Source organism: Copadichromis virginalis, linkage group LG8 (assembly GCF_057382275.1).
Source record: "Copadichromis virginalis isolate Kocher_CV1m ecotype Utaka linkage group LG8, C_Virginalis_male_GT1.1, whole genome shotgun sequence".
Taxonomy (NCBI): domain Eukaryota; kingdom Metazoa; phylum Chordata; class Actinopteri; order Cichliformes; family Cichlidae; genus Copadichromis; species Copadichromis virginalis.
The window spans coordinates 23,142,844-23,158,041 of NC_140625.1; the positions used below are offsets into that span (position 1 = coordinate 23,142,844).

At 42.9% G+C, this 15,198-nt stretch overlaps 1 protein-coding gene across 1 annotated transcript; it reads right to left on the bottom strand.

The window, feature by feature from the left end:
• Window positions 1-1,219: 1,219 nt before the first annotated feature.
• On the bottom strand, window positions 1,220-14,212 carry synpo2lb (synaptopodin 2-like b). Its single transcript, XM_085466617.1, has 5 exons — window positions 13,967-14,212; window positions 10,302-10,453; window positions 9,914-10,207; window positions 9,192-9,580; window positions 1,220-4,696 (listed from the first exon to the last, which is right to left on the bottom strand). Exons 1-5 carry the CDS (start codon window positions 14,066-14,068, stop codon window positions 2,046-2,048), a joined length of 3,588 nt encoding a protein of 1,195 aa, XP_085322743.1. The 5' UTR covers window positions 14,069-14,212; the 3' UTR covers window positions 1,220-2,045.
• Window positions 14,213-15,198: the final 986 nt, after the last annotated feature.

Here is a 15,198-nt window from a genome sequence, read left to right on the forward strand (position 1 = left end):
ATCTGCAAAATTCATCCAGTAACCTTTGAATACAGTCTGACTGCATCACACTCACCTAAAAATGAGTGACCCAAACTTAAAAAATTCAACAATGTCCCTTAAACCTGGACCCTTGACCCTAAATGGTTGACTCTGCTGACCCAGAAAGATGGTGCAAGGGAACGGCCTCTTTAGCAGAGCAACAAGAACAGGCTGGATGTATGAGGTAGCACTTCCCCTCTCTCAATCACATTGTAGAAAAAGCCATCAGAATTAAGAGTCGAGCACTGGGCCAAATAGCTGGAGATTAACGGCTCCAAAAATAGGTGAAATGGGCTCTGTATGTGTGTGCCACTGAGCAAGAAAGGAATTAACAGGGAAGAGGATGGCAACCAAAAGAGAGAGAATTATAGAACTCATTTGGTAAAAGGACATTTAAGTCCTTATATAGGTGCGGTTGCAGCTTTTATGCGGTTTAAATCCAAATTTAAAAATTGCATGAAATTATCCACTTACCTGGTAAGTAGAAAAAAATGTGTGTTTCCCTTCCACGCAGCATCTAAACTTACCTTCAGACCTGAAGAGGACTAAAGTTTACAGCTAAAGTTAGCACTGTCTGTCAACTGATCCCAGTCAAGGGTTAAAGGTTAGATCCCTTTCTGGTGCCATGGCTGGGTTTCACAGCTCCAAGGCCATCATGTGACTGTCAGTAAAGCACTTTGAAATGTATGCTATCAAAACTACAAGGACACTATCAAATACAGCAATCAATCATTGGAGCAGAAATAGCAGGTGGGGAAAAGGAATGTGTGTTTTTGAATTGATTTGTCTTCATCTTAGTCAGTTGATTAATTAAATATTCTGCATACTTTCAGGATATTGAAGAATAAGGGAGTCAAGACGAATTACTGTTAAGATTTAATAGCAATGAACTGTAAAATCTAGGAAGAGACATAAACTGTTGTGGTGAAACATGTTTGCGTGACAAATCTTACTGTGCCCCCCTGTGGTGGAAGTTTAAACTACTACGGAAACCACTTTCTCAAAGCCAATACTGCTGTTTTAATACCTGGCGTCAACGCTGCGTGAAACCTTAGAGAACAGCTGTGCTGCCGGAAGGATCAATAAATGCTCACAGAAGAGGAAAAAATTGGAAAAAGTGATGGGTGGAGGAGATAAGGGGCACCAGTGTGGGAGTGGGTGGTGACGCGAGGGACACAGGGAGAAACCGAATGACAGCTGAGGTGAGTCACGTCTATTTTTATTCAGCCGCATGTCTCTGTGGGAAAGAATCAAAGCTAAACAGACGTGTTATCGCTCTCTTGTTTCATATCAACTGATGAGAAATCAAATCTACTGTAAAAAGCATTTCCCTGGAAAACTACAGCAAACAAAGCACACACACACACATGCACACTGCTGCAGAGTGAAACTACAAAAACACAATCACTGAACACAAATTCTTAGAATATATTTATCAGAGCGAGAGTAACAGGAGCTACTTCCTGTCTGTAAAGCAGGATATCTAATAGGATAGCAACAGGTTTGTTTACAGAGTGTCAAAGCTGCACTTTTTACACACGTCAGACATCTTTTCATCGTGTCACTTCATTCTACGCTTCCTGTGTTTCCTTTTCATCCTTTCCCATCTGACATTTCTGTCACACCAGTTTTATCGTTACACATCCTCTATTCTTCAGTTTTTTATGTTTCAATTTACAGAACTTATTGCAGTTTACTCCAACTTCTTTCTTTCAGCCTTTCTAGCCCGTAGTTGATTTGCAATTCTTAAATCTTCCACACGTTCCAACTCTACTTTTATCGTTCAGAACATAGTTTCTTTTAATTAGTATATAACCAAATACTTGAGATGAATAAATGAAAGTGATTAAATGGTCAAATTTTCTACAAGCATGGCCAATCCAAGCAGATGTTGTGATTTTTATCACCAGCCCTTAACTGCAGCTTTAAAAAACAATATTACAACACTAAAAATGCATGTTTAAAAAAATATTGCTCTGTGTTCCTATAGAGCCCTTATTCATTTTGTCCAGTGCGGCTTCTTTTCAGTGCGTGGTGGAACTGGGACGCCAGACGCAAGGCTGCAGACCCAGGTTGGACGTGCTGAACCTAGGCCTGGGGACCCTGCTGGGTTGAGTGCTGCTGGAGGCCAGCTGAGGGGGGTGAGCAGGTTGTAGTGGACTTAGATTTGGAGTACTCTTAATCTGCCTGTTAGCCTGTGCAGCACTGGAGGACTGGGAAAATGTAGGAGAAGCATGAGCAGAGGAGAAGGTAGGTAGCCTAGGGAGTGGGGTGGTAGGTGCAGGAGACGGTGGGGGAGACAGCAGGGAGGTGGCCCACTGAGGCTGGCTCGGAGGTGAATAGCACTGGAAGGGTTTGGCACCTTCACTGGGTGGAGGAGACATGATATCAGAGCGTCGGAGGGGTTCCCCAAGTGTCGTAGCTGATCGAGGTGCAATAACTTTGAGGGTGGGCCCTGTGGCTGTCGGTGGAGGTGTGGAGAAGCGTTTGACCTCACAGACTCGTGCTGTTTTCTGAGGACCACCTGTTAGTCCTCTATCCTGCTGATGGGTGGAGGTGTCTTGGAGAGCCCCACTTCCATAGCTGAACAAAGAAGAGTTGAGCTGGTAGGGCTGGTGGCTCATGATGTCCACAGGCTTGAGGCCTGCTTTCTGCCCCTTAGGTCCAGCTGCTCTAGACTTCGTGATCTCGGGTTTCTTCTGTGCCTTAGGAGGACAGGAGGGAGATAGGAGAGGGTTGTAGTTGATGGGAGGTGGAGCACGGATATTGGATGAGTACTTCCATGTGGCAGGGAGGGAAGGTGTGGGTGAGGGGTCCCTTGTCTGAGCAGGAGAGTAAGGGGCAGCAGCAACAGATGGAGATCGCTCTACAATGTACCGATCCATCCTGTTCTGTCTCCGAGCAAACAGCTGGCCTCCTTTCCCTGCCAGCTGTGGCACTTGAGGGGTCTGTGGTTTGGGGGCTACAGGGGGTGCTCTGGATCCACGCTGTGCCTGCATAAAGTTGCAGGCCTCTGCCCCCAGCCTCAGCCAGTCCTCTTCAGGGCCTGATTCATGCCCAGCCTCCCCACTAGGTGTAACTCCAGATTCACCAGTCGGGGTTCTCTCAAAGCGGTCATCCATGTTTTGGACCATCGACAGCAAGTCCGGGTTTGGAGAGACATCTCTGTTCTGGACTGAGTGGAACATTGGCTTCTTGTTGCTACGACGACGGGCATCTTGCAGGATACCAGTGCGAGACGCTGGGACTGAGATGCGTTGCTCACGTGTCACCGGGGAATCATTGACAGGAGCCTGGGCAGGTGATGTAGCATCTGTCAAGTTATTGTAGGTATGGAAAGATGGAGAAGGAGGAGGCTGGGGTGCAGTAGGAGGAGGAGGAGGTGGTGGGGTGTATTGGCCATGGAAAGAGGTCTGATTAAAATTTTGGGGGTGAGGTGGGGAGATGGGAGGAGCTGAAAAGCAGTTGGAGGGGGGTTGATTAGCAGAAGCAGGGGGAGAGAGATATGACGGTGGAGCCAGAGGGGAAAAGGTTTGAGCTGGTGAGGCACATGGCAGAGAACCTGCAGAGGGAGAAAATGGGATGGAAGGGGAAGCATGCACTGTAGGCTGTGGAGAAAATGTGTGTGCAGGAGGCTGCGTGAAAGATGCAGAAGACAGGGAGGAGGGAGGTGAGAGGGCTGGCGGGGGAGCGGTAACAGAGGGTGAAGTGTTGCTGGTGCTATTTCTTGGCGGGATATACAAAGATGTGCTAGACACTGCTCTCCTTGCATCTGATGGAGGGTGAAAAGTTGGGATATTCATTGTGGAGACAGCGGCCACAGGTTTGGATACCATCGTTATGGGTGTGGGCTTGGGCTGGGGAGGCCGAAACATCACAGAGGTCACAGACGCACGAGAAGGGGTGGAGCCAGAGTTGAAAGGCCTCGCCGTGCGGTTCAGAACTGCAGGGTTAGGAGTGAAGCTGGAGTTATTGTGTGAGTCTATGATTGGGTTGGGACTATGATTAGGAGAAGGATCAGGGTTGCCATTTTGACTTTGGAGGGGTGTCTGTGAGGGCATGCTCAGCACAACACTAGCCCGACTGACAACTGCTGACCCCCCATTGGTCAGAACCACAGCTGGTGGAGACATGTGTGAAGGGGGGTGGTTGCTGTTTGGTTTCTTTGTGAGGCTGCTTGATTCTTGATAGGCTGAGCTCTCCAGTCGTGATCCTTCCAAACCTGGCCTTAGATTTGCAGAAGTCACACGTCCTGGGGTCTGATATGCAGAGATGTCCAGTTCTGCACCCTGATTGGTTGTTGGAGAAGTCGGTGTGGTTGATGGGCAGGCAGAGCTCCTTCTGTCCAGCAGGTCCAGATAACCAGTGTCCCACGTAGGGTCAAATGATCCCGAGAATCCCTCTTCCTCAAATTCTGAGCCACTTAGAATGGAACTTCCTCCTTCTTCCTCAGTCTCTCCTCCTGTCTCCCCTTCTGTGTCCCCTCCTCTATCTCCCTCAGCTTTGCCAAAGCAGGTGAGTGTGTACTTTTTGGCTCTCTGTCGGCGTTTCTTGAACATAAGCACCCCTTTCGAGTTGGGGTTGGGAGCATCAGTGAGCAGAGATGCAATGGAGCGGCATTTAGTACGAGCTTCCTTCACCTGTTTTTCCACCAAACTCTCCCCGCGCTGTAACTCTGCAAGACAAGAAGAGTACAGAAATAAATCAACTGAAAGAGAGCGGAAACAGAGGGGAGAAGCAGCAATGAGATTTTTGACGAATACAAAAAAAGACACAGGCGACAAGTACAGGAAACGTAACAATGTGATAGCGTGAGTAGTGGCTGATTAATACAGCATTATCACAGTGAGGAGCTGCGATGAACAGTGACAGACAGGAGTGCGTGTTGTGGATTTGGAACAAAGAATTCCTGCTGCTCTCCAGAGCTGAGTCACATAGTCCAGGAAGGTTAAATCACAGTGTCTCTCCTGCACAAATCCTTGACTGTGCCTGTGTGCGTCATGGATTTTTGTGAGGGACATTTACCTGGTCACGTTTTCATGGCAAAAGCTTGGCCCTGTAATTACAGCATTTTAGGTAGAAGGCTAGTTTTAAGGTTGAAGTTAAAGTAATAGTAAATGATAGTTTTAGGTTAATGCAATCCAAAGCAAAATAGTTGAGGTGATGGAAGTGATGGAAACTGTGTGGAGAAACTGCATGTGCACATTTGTGTATCCCTGCTTAGTGCTATGCTATTTGTTCGTCTTAGTGTCTGGCTCACCTCACGTAAATATGCTACTGACATAACTGTAGACTGATGACTGACCCTGGCACACACAACGTTGTGTATTATGTTAAAAGTAATAATGAAAATGCACTACTCCAGCACTTTAAAATATAGTCAGCAACCTATTGTTTAATTTTCTAACATTTAACAATAACTATAACATACTTACCATTTCTTAGCAATACTGCAACAGTAAACAACAGAACAAAAGCCTAAAAATTTTAGGTTTTAAAGAAGAGACGAAACAAAGAACAATCTAAAAGTAAGTAGTGGTTACACATGCAAAGGCTCTTCACTCTTCCTCCTATTTGTTACCCTTAAATGCAATAACTGAAGCGCATCATAAGCCAAAAGCCCACACCCCAAATACTAATATGTCATTACAACATGAAAAGAGGAAACACTGTTGTCCTATCCTCATGTTATGTGTCTGCTCTCCTGTTACTCCATATGTCATTTCAGATACTGTGAATTACACTTTAAATCTTGAAAAAAAGAGATGAAATGACACCACAAGGTGCTACTGCACAGTCTGTATCACATTTTATGGCATTCCATCCTAACAAAAGACAATCTGCTGGCACTGCGAGAAGAAAAGTCAGAGGGTCACCAAAGCTATTAGGGTTCAGCATCAGGGGACCATGAAGGAAAGAAATAATAATAATAAATAACCATTAGGTAGCTGTTTGTTTCAGTCTGGTCCACAGTGCTGGTATCCTTTGCCATTCATAAAGCCATGCCAACAGTATGCAGCATTAAAAATAACTATTAATAATTTGTAACTTTTGTACCGTTTATTATTTGCATCAAGTCCCACAATAAGGAATATACACTGTTCAGATAAAGCACAACTGCATGAGCTGGTTTAAATTGTCTTTACAGCGCAGAATGGCACAGAGTTAACATTTTCAGTCGTTTCAGCATAATCAGTCAAGTCTGCTTACATGACTCAGAAATTTGGTAATTCTTCTTGATCTGAAAATAAAAAAACAAACATTTCACTCCAAAGTGATATGTCTTCCAATGCTTCTATAGTAGCTTATGTCTACTTCAAAGGGTGTCATTGATCTTACCTGCGTACACAGTCCGTGGGACTGTCTGTCCACCTACATCTGAACCTGCAGAAGATGTGAGGTCCCTCATCTCATGAGTGTGAATGCACGCTTGTCCTTGACCACCCTCAGACCCTCCCACACACACCCTAACAGTGTCCAAGTCTGCTGTGAGTGGGGAGCCGTTTAGTCTGTGTCTACCAGCCCTTCTCTCAGGGCACAGCCCATGTAAAGACCTTTGTCTCTCTCTAGCACCAAACCAACACATGATGTCAGCCCTCTATTCCTGTCGGTGTGACAGGCATCAAACACCTGTCTGGTCTCTGTCACAGACGCGCACACACAAACACACACACAAGGACGGGAAGACCCCATCACCAGAGGATATTTAGACACCAGTGTCAATGTGTGTGTGTACGTGTATATGAGTTCATAAAGCCAAATATAGGTTACAAAGAAAAGCGTAGTCATAACTCTTTGCTGATGTGCTGACACCTCACACCTGACTAACACTGCACACACAGACGCATAACTCTTTAGAGCTAATAATCCCATACCTAAAACCAATGGCTGTGTGTGTGTGTGTGTGTGTGTGTGTGTGTGTGTGTGTGTGTGTGTGTGTGTGTGTGTGTGTAACATGAGAAAGGGCAGATCTCTGGACGCCACAGTCATGATTTGTCCTATAGCAAAGGCCTCACCATACACCAAAGTCATTCAGGTCTAGGTCCTCTTGAACTGGATGACAGATCTTTCATTTCTGCAATGTTTGCTCATATTAAATCTGAACTCAGTCACTACATAGCTATTAGGTTTAATCAGCTATCATCCTTATTGCCTTGTTGAAATGATCGGTTAGCTAGACCGACTAAAGAACGCTGTAAGGAACAGTTAAGCACGTTCTCATCTTAACATCCCAGCAGAGCAATAGTTGCATTCTCCTATGAATCAATCTAGAGTCCCCAATAAATGTAATCTATACCGATGTGTATTTGGGATGTACTATATATCTGCAGCTGAGTACTGCAGTTTCAGTGCCACTGCCCTCCTAATGCTTCATATGCTGCTTCAGAAAGTTGCTGGAAGGAGACACAAGTCATGAGAACATGGAATTGATTAACTTAAAGTGAGACGTCAAATCCAGCGTATTGTGGAAATATTGGTAAGCAAAGGATAAACATTCAAAATGACTAACAAGCTGCTCAGTAGATTGAGGACACTCTCAAGTAACTTGGAGAGTTTGGATTTTCTAACACAGAGCGCGCTGTGTGACGGCTCTATACAAAAAGAAACTACAAGCAGGATCAAGGATGAAGCAAAGAGCTTCCATGATCAGACTGTTGCTACGAGAGTACCACAAGACCTGAGGTGAGTGCTGCATAGAAATACAGAGCAAAACTCAGGTTAAAGATTGCCTGGCAGAAGCTCACTATCCCAAAAACTGTGCCAGTTAGCTGACAGTAACATCACATTGGCACAGGGGGAAATTTTTATCTTCATCGGATATCCATGACATCATCATGTTGCCTAGGAACTACCAAGCAATGGGATAAAATGTGCCTGTAGCTTTTGTGCACCCACAGCATCCTCGCCTTAATTCCACAACTCATTTATGCTCACAGAAGCTGATGCCTAGCAATAGGATAAAATGACACTTTTTTCTTTTTTCTTTTCTTGTAATTTAACTAATGATTCACAAAGTGTGGACTCCAATTAAACCCCAGAAAGCCATTTAAATTTTTTAAAGTACATAAAATACCTAAATTTTCATTGTAATTTAGCTTGAATTTGCCTTTCATATTTTCATTAAAAGGCAATTGGATCTAAAAACAAGATGTCATTTTTATTTTTTATTTTTTTACCCACTTTGTTTGGTTTTTTTTTTAGCTTGGTGGTCATAGAAAACTAAAATGGAGTAGTGTCATTCAGGTAGAAAGCAGTGCTATTAATGGAGCATGAATGAGTCAAAACTCTAAAAAGAAAATATTTCATTGTGGGCTGTGAGAAGATCAGGGTGGAAAGGTTTGGGTGGAACACAGAATTTCAGAATTTAAAATATGTTTTTAAAAGTGCAATTCACGACTGAACCACCAATTATTATCTGATGAACAGAATCACAGAGAATTTACTGGATTTACTGATACAAGTAAAAACACATCTGTGTGACTTTCATATACACACATAATCACACATCTAGTCTGTCAATCAGAGGTTTGAATAGTTATAAATACACCCATCGGGGCAAATGCTCAGCATACAGTGGGGATATGCTGCTGTTTCAGGGGACAGAAGAGGGGACGAGGGGAGGTGGAATACCTCATGAGTATCTGGTTTATCTCACCCCATCACCACCAGCCTGTCAATATACACTTCAGTTCCAAGAAATGTCCACCAGAGGGTGATTTAAGACTACAAGCTAACTGCAGTTGGAGCCTTTTTAGACACACCAGAAAGAATCTTAGGAGTTGTATTTAAAATGCAAAAACACAGTGGTAGCGACTGAAATAGCTGCTTTACCAGGACACTGGTGGATTGTCGTGAAACTTAAAAGAAGTTTAGCAACAGCTACACGATATTACAACGGAGACCAAAAGCTGCTGGTTAGAATTTTAATGAGAAGAAGTGCCATTCACATACACAGCATGCCTTCAGGTATTAGCACTCTGATGTCAATTATGGATAATTTTCAGCATCAATGTGATTCTTTGTTTACGTCATAACAACAAATGCCCAAAATCCCACTTTTTGTACACATAATCAAACCTTAAGTTAACTTCTTTTTTTCAATTCTTTAACTGGAACTGATTAAAAAAGTACTTGAAATGATATAGATTTAAATAAAAATATATACTCACTGGCTTGCCGTGCTTTGTCCATGTAGGTGGTGGAGAGTTCATCATTTACAGGCATCTGCTGTGGTCCCACCATAGGCACCAGATGTTTCCCAGACACTAACATTAGAGCCTCTTTCGCCCTTTCTGGAGACACTAGGGGTGGGCAGGCAAGCCCATTGCAGCCCCCTGCCTCCTGGAAGCCACTGTCTCCTTCTTCTTCTGCTTCCACCAACCCCTGATCGGGAGTCGGGGTGATCGTGTGAGGAGTCAGCGAGTGGGGTGTGTGTGTAGGAGTGGTCCACTCTGTCTGGCGAGGCTGATAGATGAGCTCTCTGCGAGGAACACCAGCAGCACACTGGCCATCCCACATCGCCTGCGAGGTAACGCCTGTATCTGTAGCACTCTCATAGCTTGTAAAAAAAAACCAGGATGGAACAAAGCTAATCAAATTTATTATCGAGATTAGAAAGTGAAAGACTTTCATAGTGGGTTAGCTAACTGTATACATCTTAGACTTTAATCCATATAATCCAATAATATATAATGTGTCGCCCTAAAAATGTTATTAAAATACGACAGGATGCCGAGTTTTCAAGGGTTTTTAGCAATTTGCTGCTGGAGCTCCACTTCTAAACACTAATAAAAAGTTTAAAATATTACTTTTTAGTCAAACTTCTTTTAAATATGTTAAATTTCTGGGAAGAATGATTAAAGGGGTGGAACGTCTGCTCTCCATCTCTTACCCACTCATCTCTGAGGTCTCCTCCTCTTCTTGCCTGTCGTAGCGTGAAGGTGAGCGTGCGTGAGGAGGTGTGCGACGATGTCGGCGGTGTGTGCGCGAGTTTGTGTCTGCGTCACTGTCTGTTTCTCCATAATAAGCCTCACTGTCTGGAGGGGAGGTAATACCCTGGGGTATCTCGACAGAGGAGAGGATGGAGAAGCTGTTGGAGTCTGCAGGAGGTGACAGGACCCTCATGGAGGAGTGGGGGGATGCAGAGCAACCAGAGTAAGATGAGCACTGCAAGCCAGAAGGGGCCCTAAAACCACAGGGATGTCAAGGTGTGAAAATACAGTTGGTACGATATGACAGCAAGACTGTTGTTTACTGTATGTGAGTGTCCCTGCTCTGACCTTTTGACTCTGAGCATTAGTGTGTTGCTCTGTTTATCTATGAGGCTCATGGCCTCAGCATGACTGAGCTCTGCACAGGCTTGATCACCAATGGCCACCAGCTCATCATGTTCCTTCAGTCCAGCTCGGCATGCTTTGCTACGCCTGCGTACCTGTAGAGAAGAAAAAAGGTGAGTGAATCATTTATATTTGTGCCCATGTAAAGGCAGAGCGGGCACGTTGTTTGATCATTTCAGGCTCTGCTTTGCATCATCTTTTACACTTTATTAGTTATTTGACCTTTTAGGTGTAAAACTGCTCTAAAATGATCTATATCATCAACCTGTTGTTACCTATTACATTATATTTGACACAGAGCAGGTCACTGAACTCTGATTCCTTCCACTGGCTAAGCCTTGAATATGCTGCCACTAGCATGGATATTAACAATACTCAACCGAGTATCCCAGAGTAAGATGTAAGTAAGACATCCCACAATGTTGCCCACAAAAAACAGTTTTCTAATAAAGTTTGTCTAAAATAATATTTTTATGCTTTCTTTTCCATTACTTGAGGGAGATCTATAGTGGGCAGTATATCGTCTTAATGTTATTGTTGCACACATTCCTGCCTTTATATTGTCTTCTCTCATGCTTTTAAAATAGAGTTTAATCTGAAGCTGTGTTTCATAGAATTTAGAGCTATAATCCAGATTTCTTTCATAAAAACTTAGAGCTTGAAGTTTGGTTAGAAGTGTAATCTACCTCCTCCATCTCAACATTTTCTGCACTGGAGGACACTGAATTTGGCTGAAAAGAGGCACGTTATTTTTTTTCCTTTTGGGTTTTACATGGCTGTCGTCTAAGTTTAAGTGTAACTATTTCGTTTTTTTGAGGGGACTACTATGCATAATGTATTTTATACAAGAACTTTAAAGTGAAACGATCTTGTACGTCTTCTTCTGTTTAATTGTGTTTTTTAAATAGGATTTTTTATCAGTACATACTGAACAGCATTTACACGGATAGTGATATCTCTGATAGGCTAATATCAGCCATTAATACCAAACTATATGTCAGTCTGGTTCTAACAAAACATGGTGACGTGTATGAGGTCCCTGCACAGTCGTGCCTTAGTATGATACTATATTGTTTTTTCCTAATAAAAATCTTTGATTGCTCCTGCACAGGCACAGAAACGCTGTCAAGTATTTGTTAGCTTGTTTTTTTATGTCTGACTATATAAAAGTGACCAAAAACATTCTGCAACATGCAGCTCTCCTTTAGCGGCAGTCATTATCGTCCCTGCATCGGAATTAACTTGTGAAGTCATGCAGCTGTTGCTGAAGGTCACTAAGAGATGAGGTCATAGGATCCTTCAGGAAATATGTCTGCTGGGGGGTAGACGCTACTGCGGGAGGGATAGATTGTATAGATGGAAAGGCGACTATTCTTGCCTGATAGATTATAATTACCTCTAAGAGAAAAGGATAAAGCTATCCAATCTGTAGCCTCACATAAACACACTGATACACATACTTTATCGCTGCTGAAGGTAAAAATGTTAATTGTGTTCAAGTGCCTCCTTTGCCTTTATCAGTATCTCCTGACCCAATAATCCAACTCTGTCGTCATACAAGCAAAGCAAGGACAAGCTATTTATCTCCAGCCAATGTACACACACATGTACACACACAGCTCAAGTGAGCATCATGAAAGAGGGGGTTTGAACAGCTGCTTCACCAGTCTGGACCATGGGGCATGCCTGTCATTCACCATATGTCACCCACATACCCGAAATAAAACCTTGCAGAAAAATCTCCCACATTCTTACACAAATGGGGGAAAGACAGATGCTACTATTATGGATAAAACACACACACAAATACAGACATGCAAAAGTAGAATTAATTAAAAAGGAAAGAAAATGTGTGTGTTTGTGTGTGTGCCTGTATTTTTTTATGTGACCAAGAGGTCGTCCTTTTTCCATGCTCAGCTTCCAGCTCCTCTTAGATGAGCTATTCTGATCCTCTGGTCCTCTCCATTCCCAACCTGGCTTATCTGAGGTATGCCCAACCACACATAAACACACACCAACAGACTAAAGCACACACTCATCACTGATCAACCTCCCATCAAACTCCCTTTTCCACTTGAAAGTCTTCAATGAAAAGAAGCACGTTTCTGAATCAGACATTTTGGCTGCTCGTGGGTGAATGATGGACTTTCAGTGTGAGCGAGTCCACATTCCTGCTTTCCAGAATAGCTTTTCCCATTAGAGAGCACATTCTGGACTGTCATCAAAAATAAACAGAGATGCAAAAAGCCTTTAGAGAAACCCAGCCAGAAAAAAAATCTCTTAGGCTTAAAGATGGATTAATGTGTCACACAAATATGTGACAGTGAGAAATATGAAGCAAGTTCATTACCTGTTGTAGGTGTGTTCACAATAGCCGGACGTGTACTCATATACATGGATGACATACGAACCTGTTTCAAAGAAATCCAGGGATGGAACTCGAGTCAAACCCCAAACATGTGTTCACGCTGCTCACTGACCCACTAATTCACTCAAAACAGGTGAGGCACAAAGTGAACTGGGCCACAGCCAAACGAGTGTCAGGAACAGTGGCCAGAATTCCCTTCCCCTCTGTCAAGTATTGTAATGCAATTATTACATTTTTTAACTAGTTTTGTTTCTTTGTGTTGTTTTAACTCAAGCAAAGCAGTTTGTAAAATGACTAGAAGCAAAAGGAAAATGCATTCATATATTTCAATAAAGTTTTTTTTTTTTTACAATCATTCATACAGACAGGTAATCCTCCTTCCCCAAAAGCCAGTTTGGAGCCAGGAAAAATCCTGAACTGTCAAAACTGTGTGAACTTGAAGGGACATTACTTTTGCTCAGAAGTTTATATACGATTACACTCTGATTTAAATCATTTTTAAATGAATTTGCCCATCAAGGAAGTCACTCTTGCCTTTCTAGTCAAGAACAAGTAAATGTAAAATAGCAAGTATATTAGTTTAGTTTAGGATAGGTGAATTTACTCACTTCAGTTTATCTCTTTATTTATTTAAATATTTTGTTAGATGCCACTTACTGTACTTTAAATAACATTACTGCAGTTTTTTTTATTATTATGTCACAGTAATGCTATTTGTTAGAGGCAAAGTTTCATATTTTCAAAAAAATACAAACATTGACTCACAATCACAATCAATTCATGTAAGTTATATTGGAAAAACTTCACTAAATTGATGAAGGCTGAAATGTAAGATGATAGTTTTGTAAGTACATGGAATAGTTTTAGTTTGTTTTGTTTAGATTCTGTGTTAATTCCAGTTAACTGAAATGTATTTTTGCTCCTAGTTTTAGTTCAGTTTTATTTAATTAGAATAACATAAGGACAGCACAGTGAAACAGTTTCAAGCCAGATGTAATTTAGCTATTCAAAATCCTAAAAACACCTACAAGAACCAGAAAGTAAAATCTCTAGTGACTCTAGTGCAGCTGATTCATTTATTCGTATTTCAGGTCAGATTACAAACCACAAGACTCGCTGAGGGCTGAGCCTACAGTTAACAGCTGCAATCTCCATCAAATCGTCTACTCACATTACTACCTTGGCAGCAAACTTGACTACAACATACTGCATGCATACACATATATCAGATCTACTGTACCTTGGCCACCTGTAGAGGTTTTTGCTGCTCAGCTCCTCCCTGGAGTCTGAAACCCCACGGGGCTCCTCCTGAGAGAGACACCACAATCTCCTCAGCTACCATTCCTGCTCTCAGCTCACAGCCTGCTGTGTGCCTGTGTGGTGGTGTATATGCTGCTCTCCCCTTCTTCAGTTCCTCACACTCTGTGAGTATCAATAGGTATCTCACTGCTTTCCGTCACTCCACCCATGAGGAGACAGAGGGTGGCTGGCTTTCATCTGCTCACGCTGGAATGCTGTGTCAGAGGGTGGGAGCTCAGCAGGGTGAGAAGGGGCAAAAGTGTGTAGCGTGCTTGTGTGTATGTGTGTGTGCATTCGTCCTCACTTGGATTCAACACTTGCCATGTCACTCTCCAGCACCCTGTCCTGCAAGGGGCACTTACTGATATATCCTCCAGAAATAACCATCAGCACCACTCCCTCTTCAACCCCCCCAGCTCAGCAAGCCTGACCAGCACCCGCGGTACATGGATCAGTCTTCTTAATGGATGACTATCCAAGCTGACAGTTTCAGAGTGGGTGCTAAAGGGACTTCTGGCTCTGAGGAAGTAGAGGTTTGGTGCTGTAGCTGACTTTGTGAAAACTGTTACAGTTATTTCAATAAATGAGGAGCTTGGCTGATGTATTAAAGCTTCATCACATCAGACGTCGCTAAAGGAAGGCAAACAATTAAAGAATTTGTACTTGACTACCTGATCCAAATTGCAAACCCATTTGAGATGATTCAAAAGAGAAATTGTCCTGCATTTTGCAAGCTCAAAATGCGGACAGATTTGGCAGTTCTACAGTGTATTGGCTTCTTCTGGCTTACATTTAGAGGCGCTGGAAGTCGGCCGCATGTGCTCACACATATTCAGATGGCTACCTCATATCACATTGTGATTATTTGATGAATAGCCAACACTCCTAACCGAGCAAGATAAAACCAGCATCCCTGAAAAGGGTAGCATGGGCTATCAGGAGAACTTTTTGGTGTATGTTCTGTATGTTCTGTATGGTCTGTTGTTAGCCAGAATGCTCAAAATGCTACAGAGGACAGGCATTTAAAAACTGATGGATTGGGGGTTTGTCGTCTTACATTTTTTGAGGTTTTTACTGAGATGTTTATCTATTTATTTATTTTATTTTATTTACTGGCTGTACCACAGCGATGATGATTTACACCAAATGGCATTCCTGATGTATCCAAGCTTC

What these genes read in the sequence shown, in the direction of transcription:
- synpo2lb (XM_085466617.1), bottom strand. Translation starts at nt 14,068, where the DNA reads ATGGTAGCTGAGGAGATTGTGGTGTCTCTCTCAGGAGGAGCCCCGTGG. An exon ending in CTAATGCTCAGAGTCAAAAG is followed by an intron (nt 10,208 to 10,301) that starts GTCAGAGCAGGG and finishes CTGTGGTTTTAG; the next exon opens with GGCCCCTTCTGGCTTGCAGT. An exon ending in GAGACCTCAGAGATGAGTGG is followed by an intron (nt 9,581 to 9,913) that starts GTAAGAGATGGA and finishes TTTTTTTACAAG; the next exon opens with CTATGAGAGTGCTACAGATA.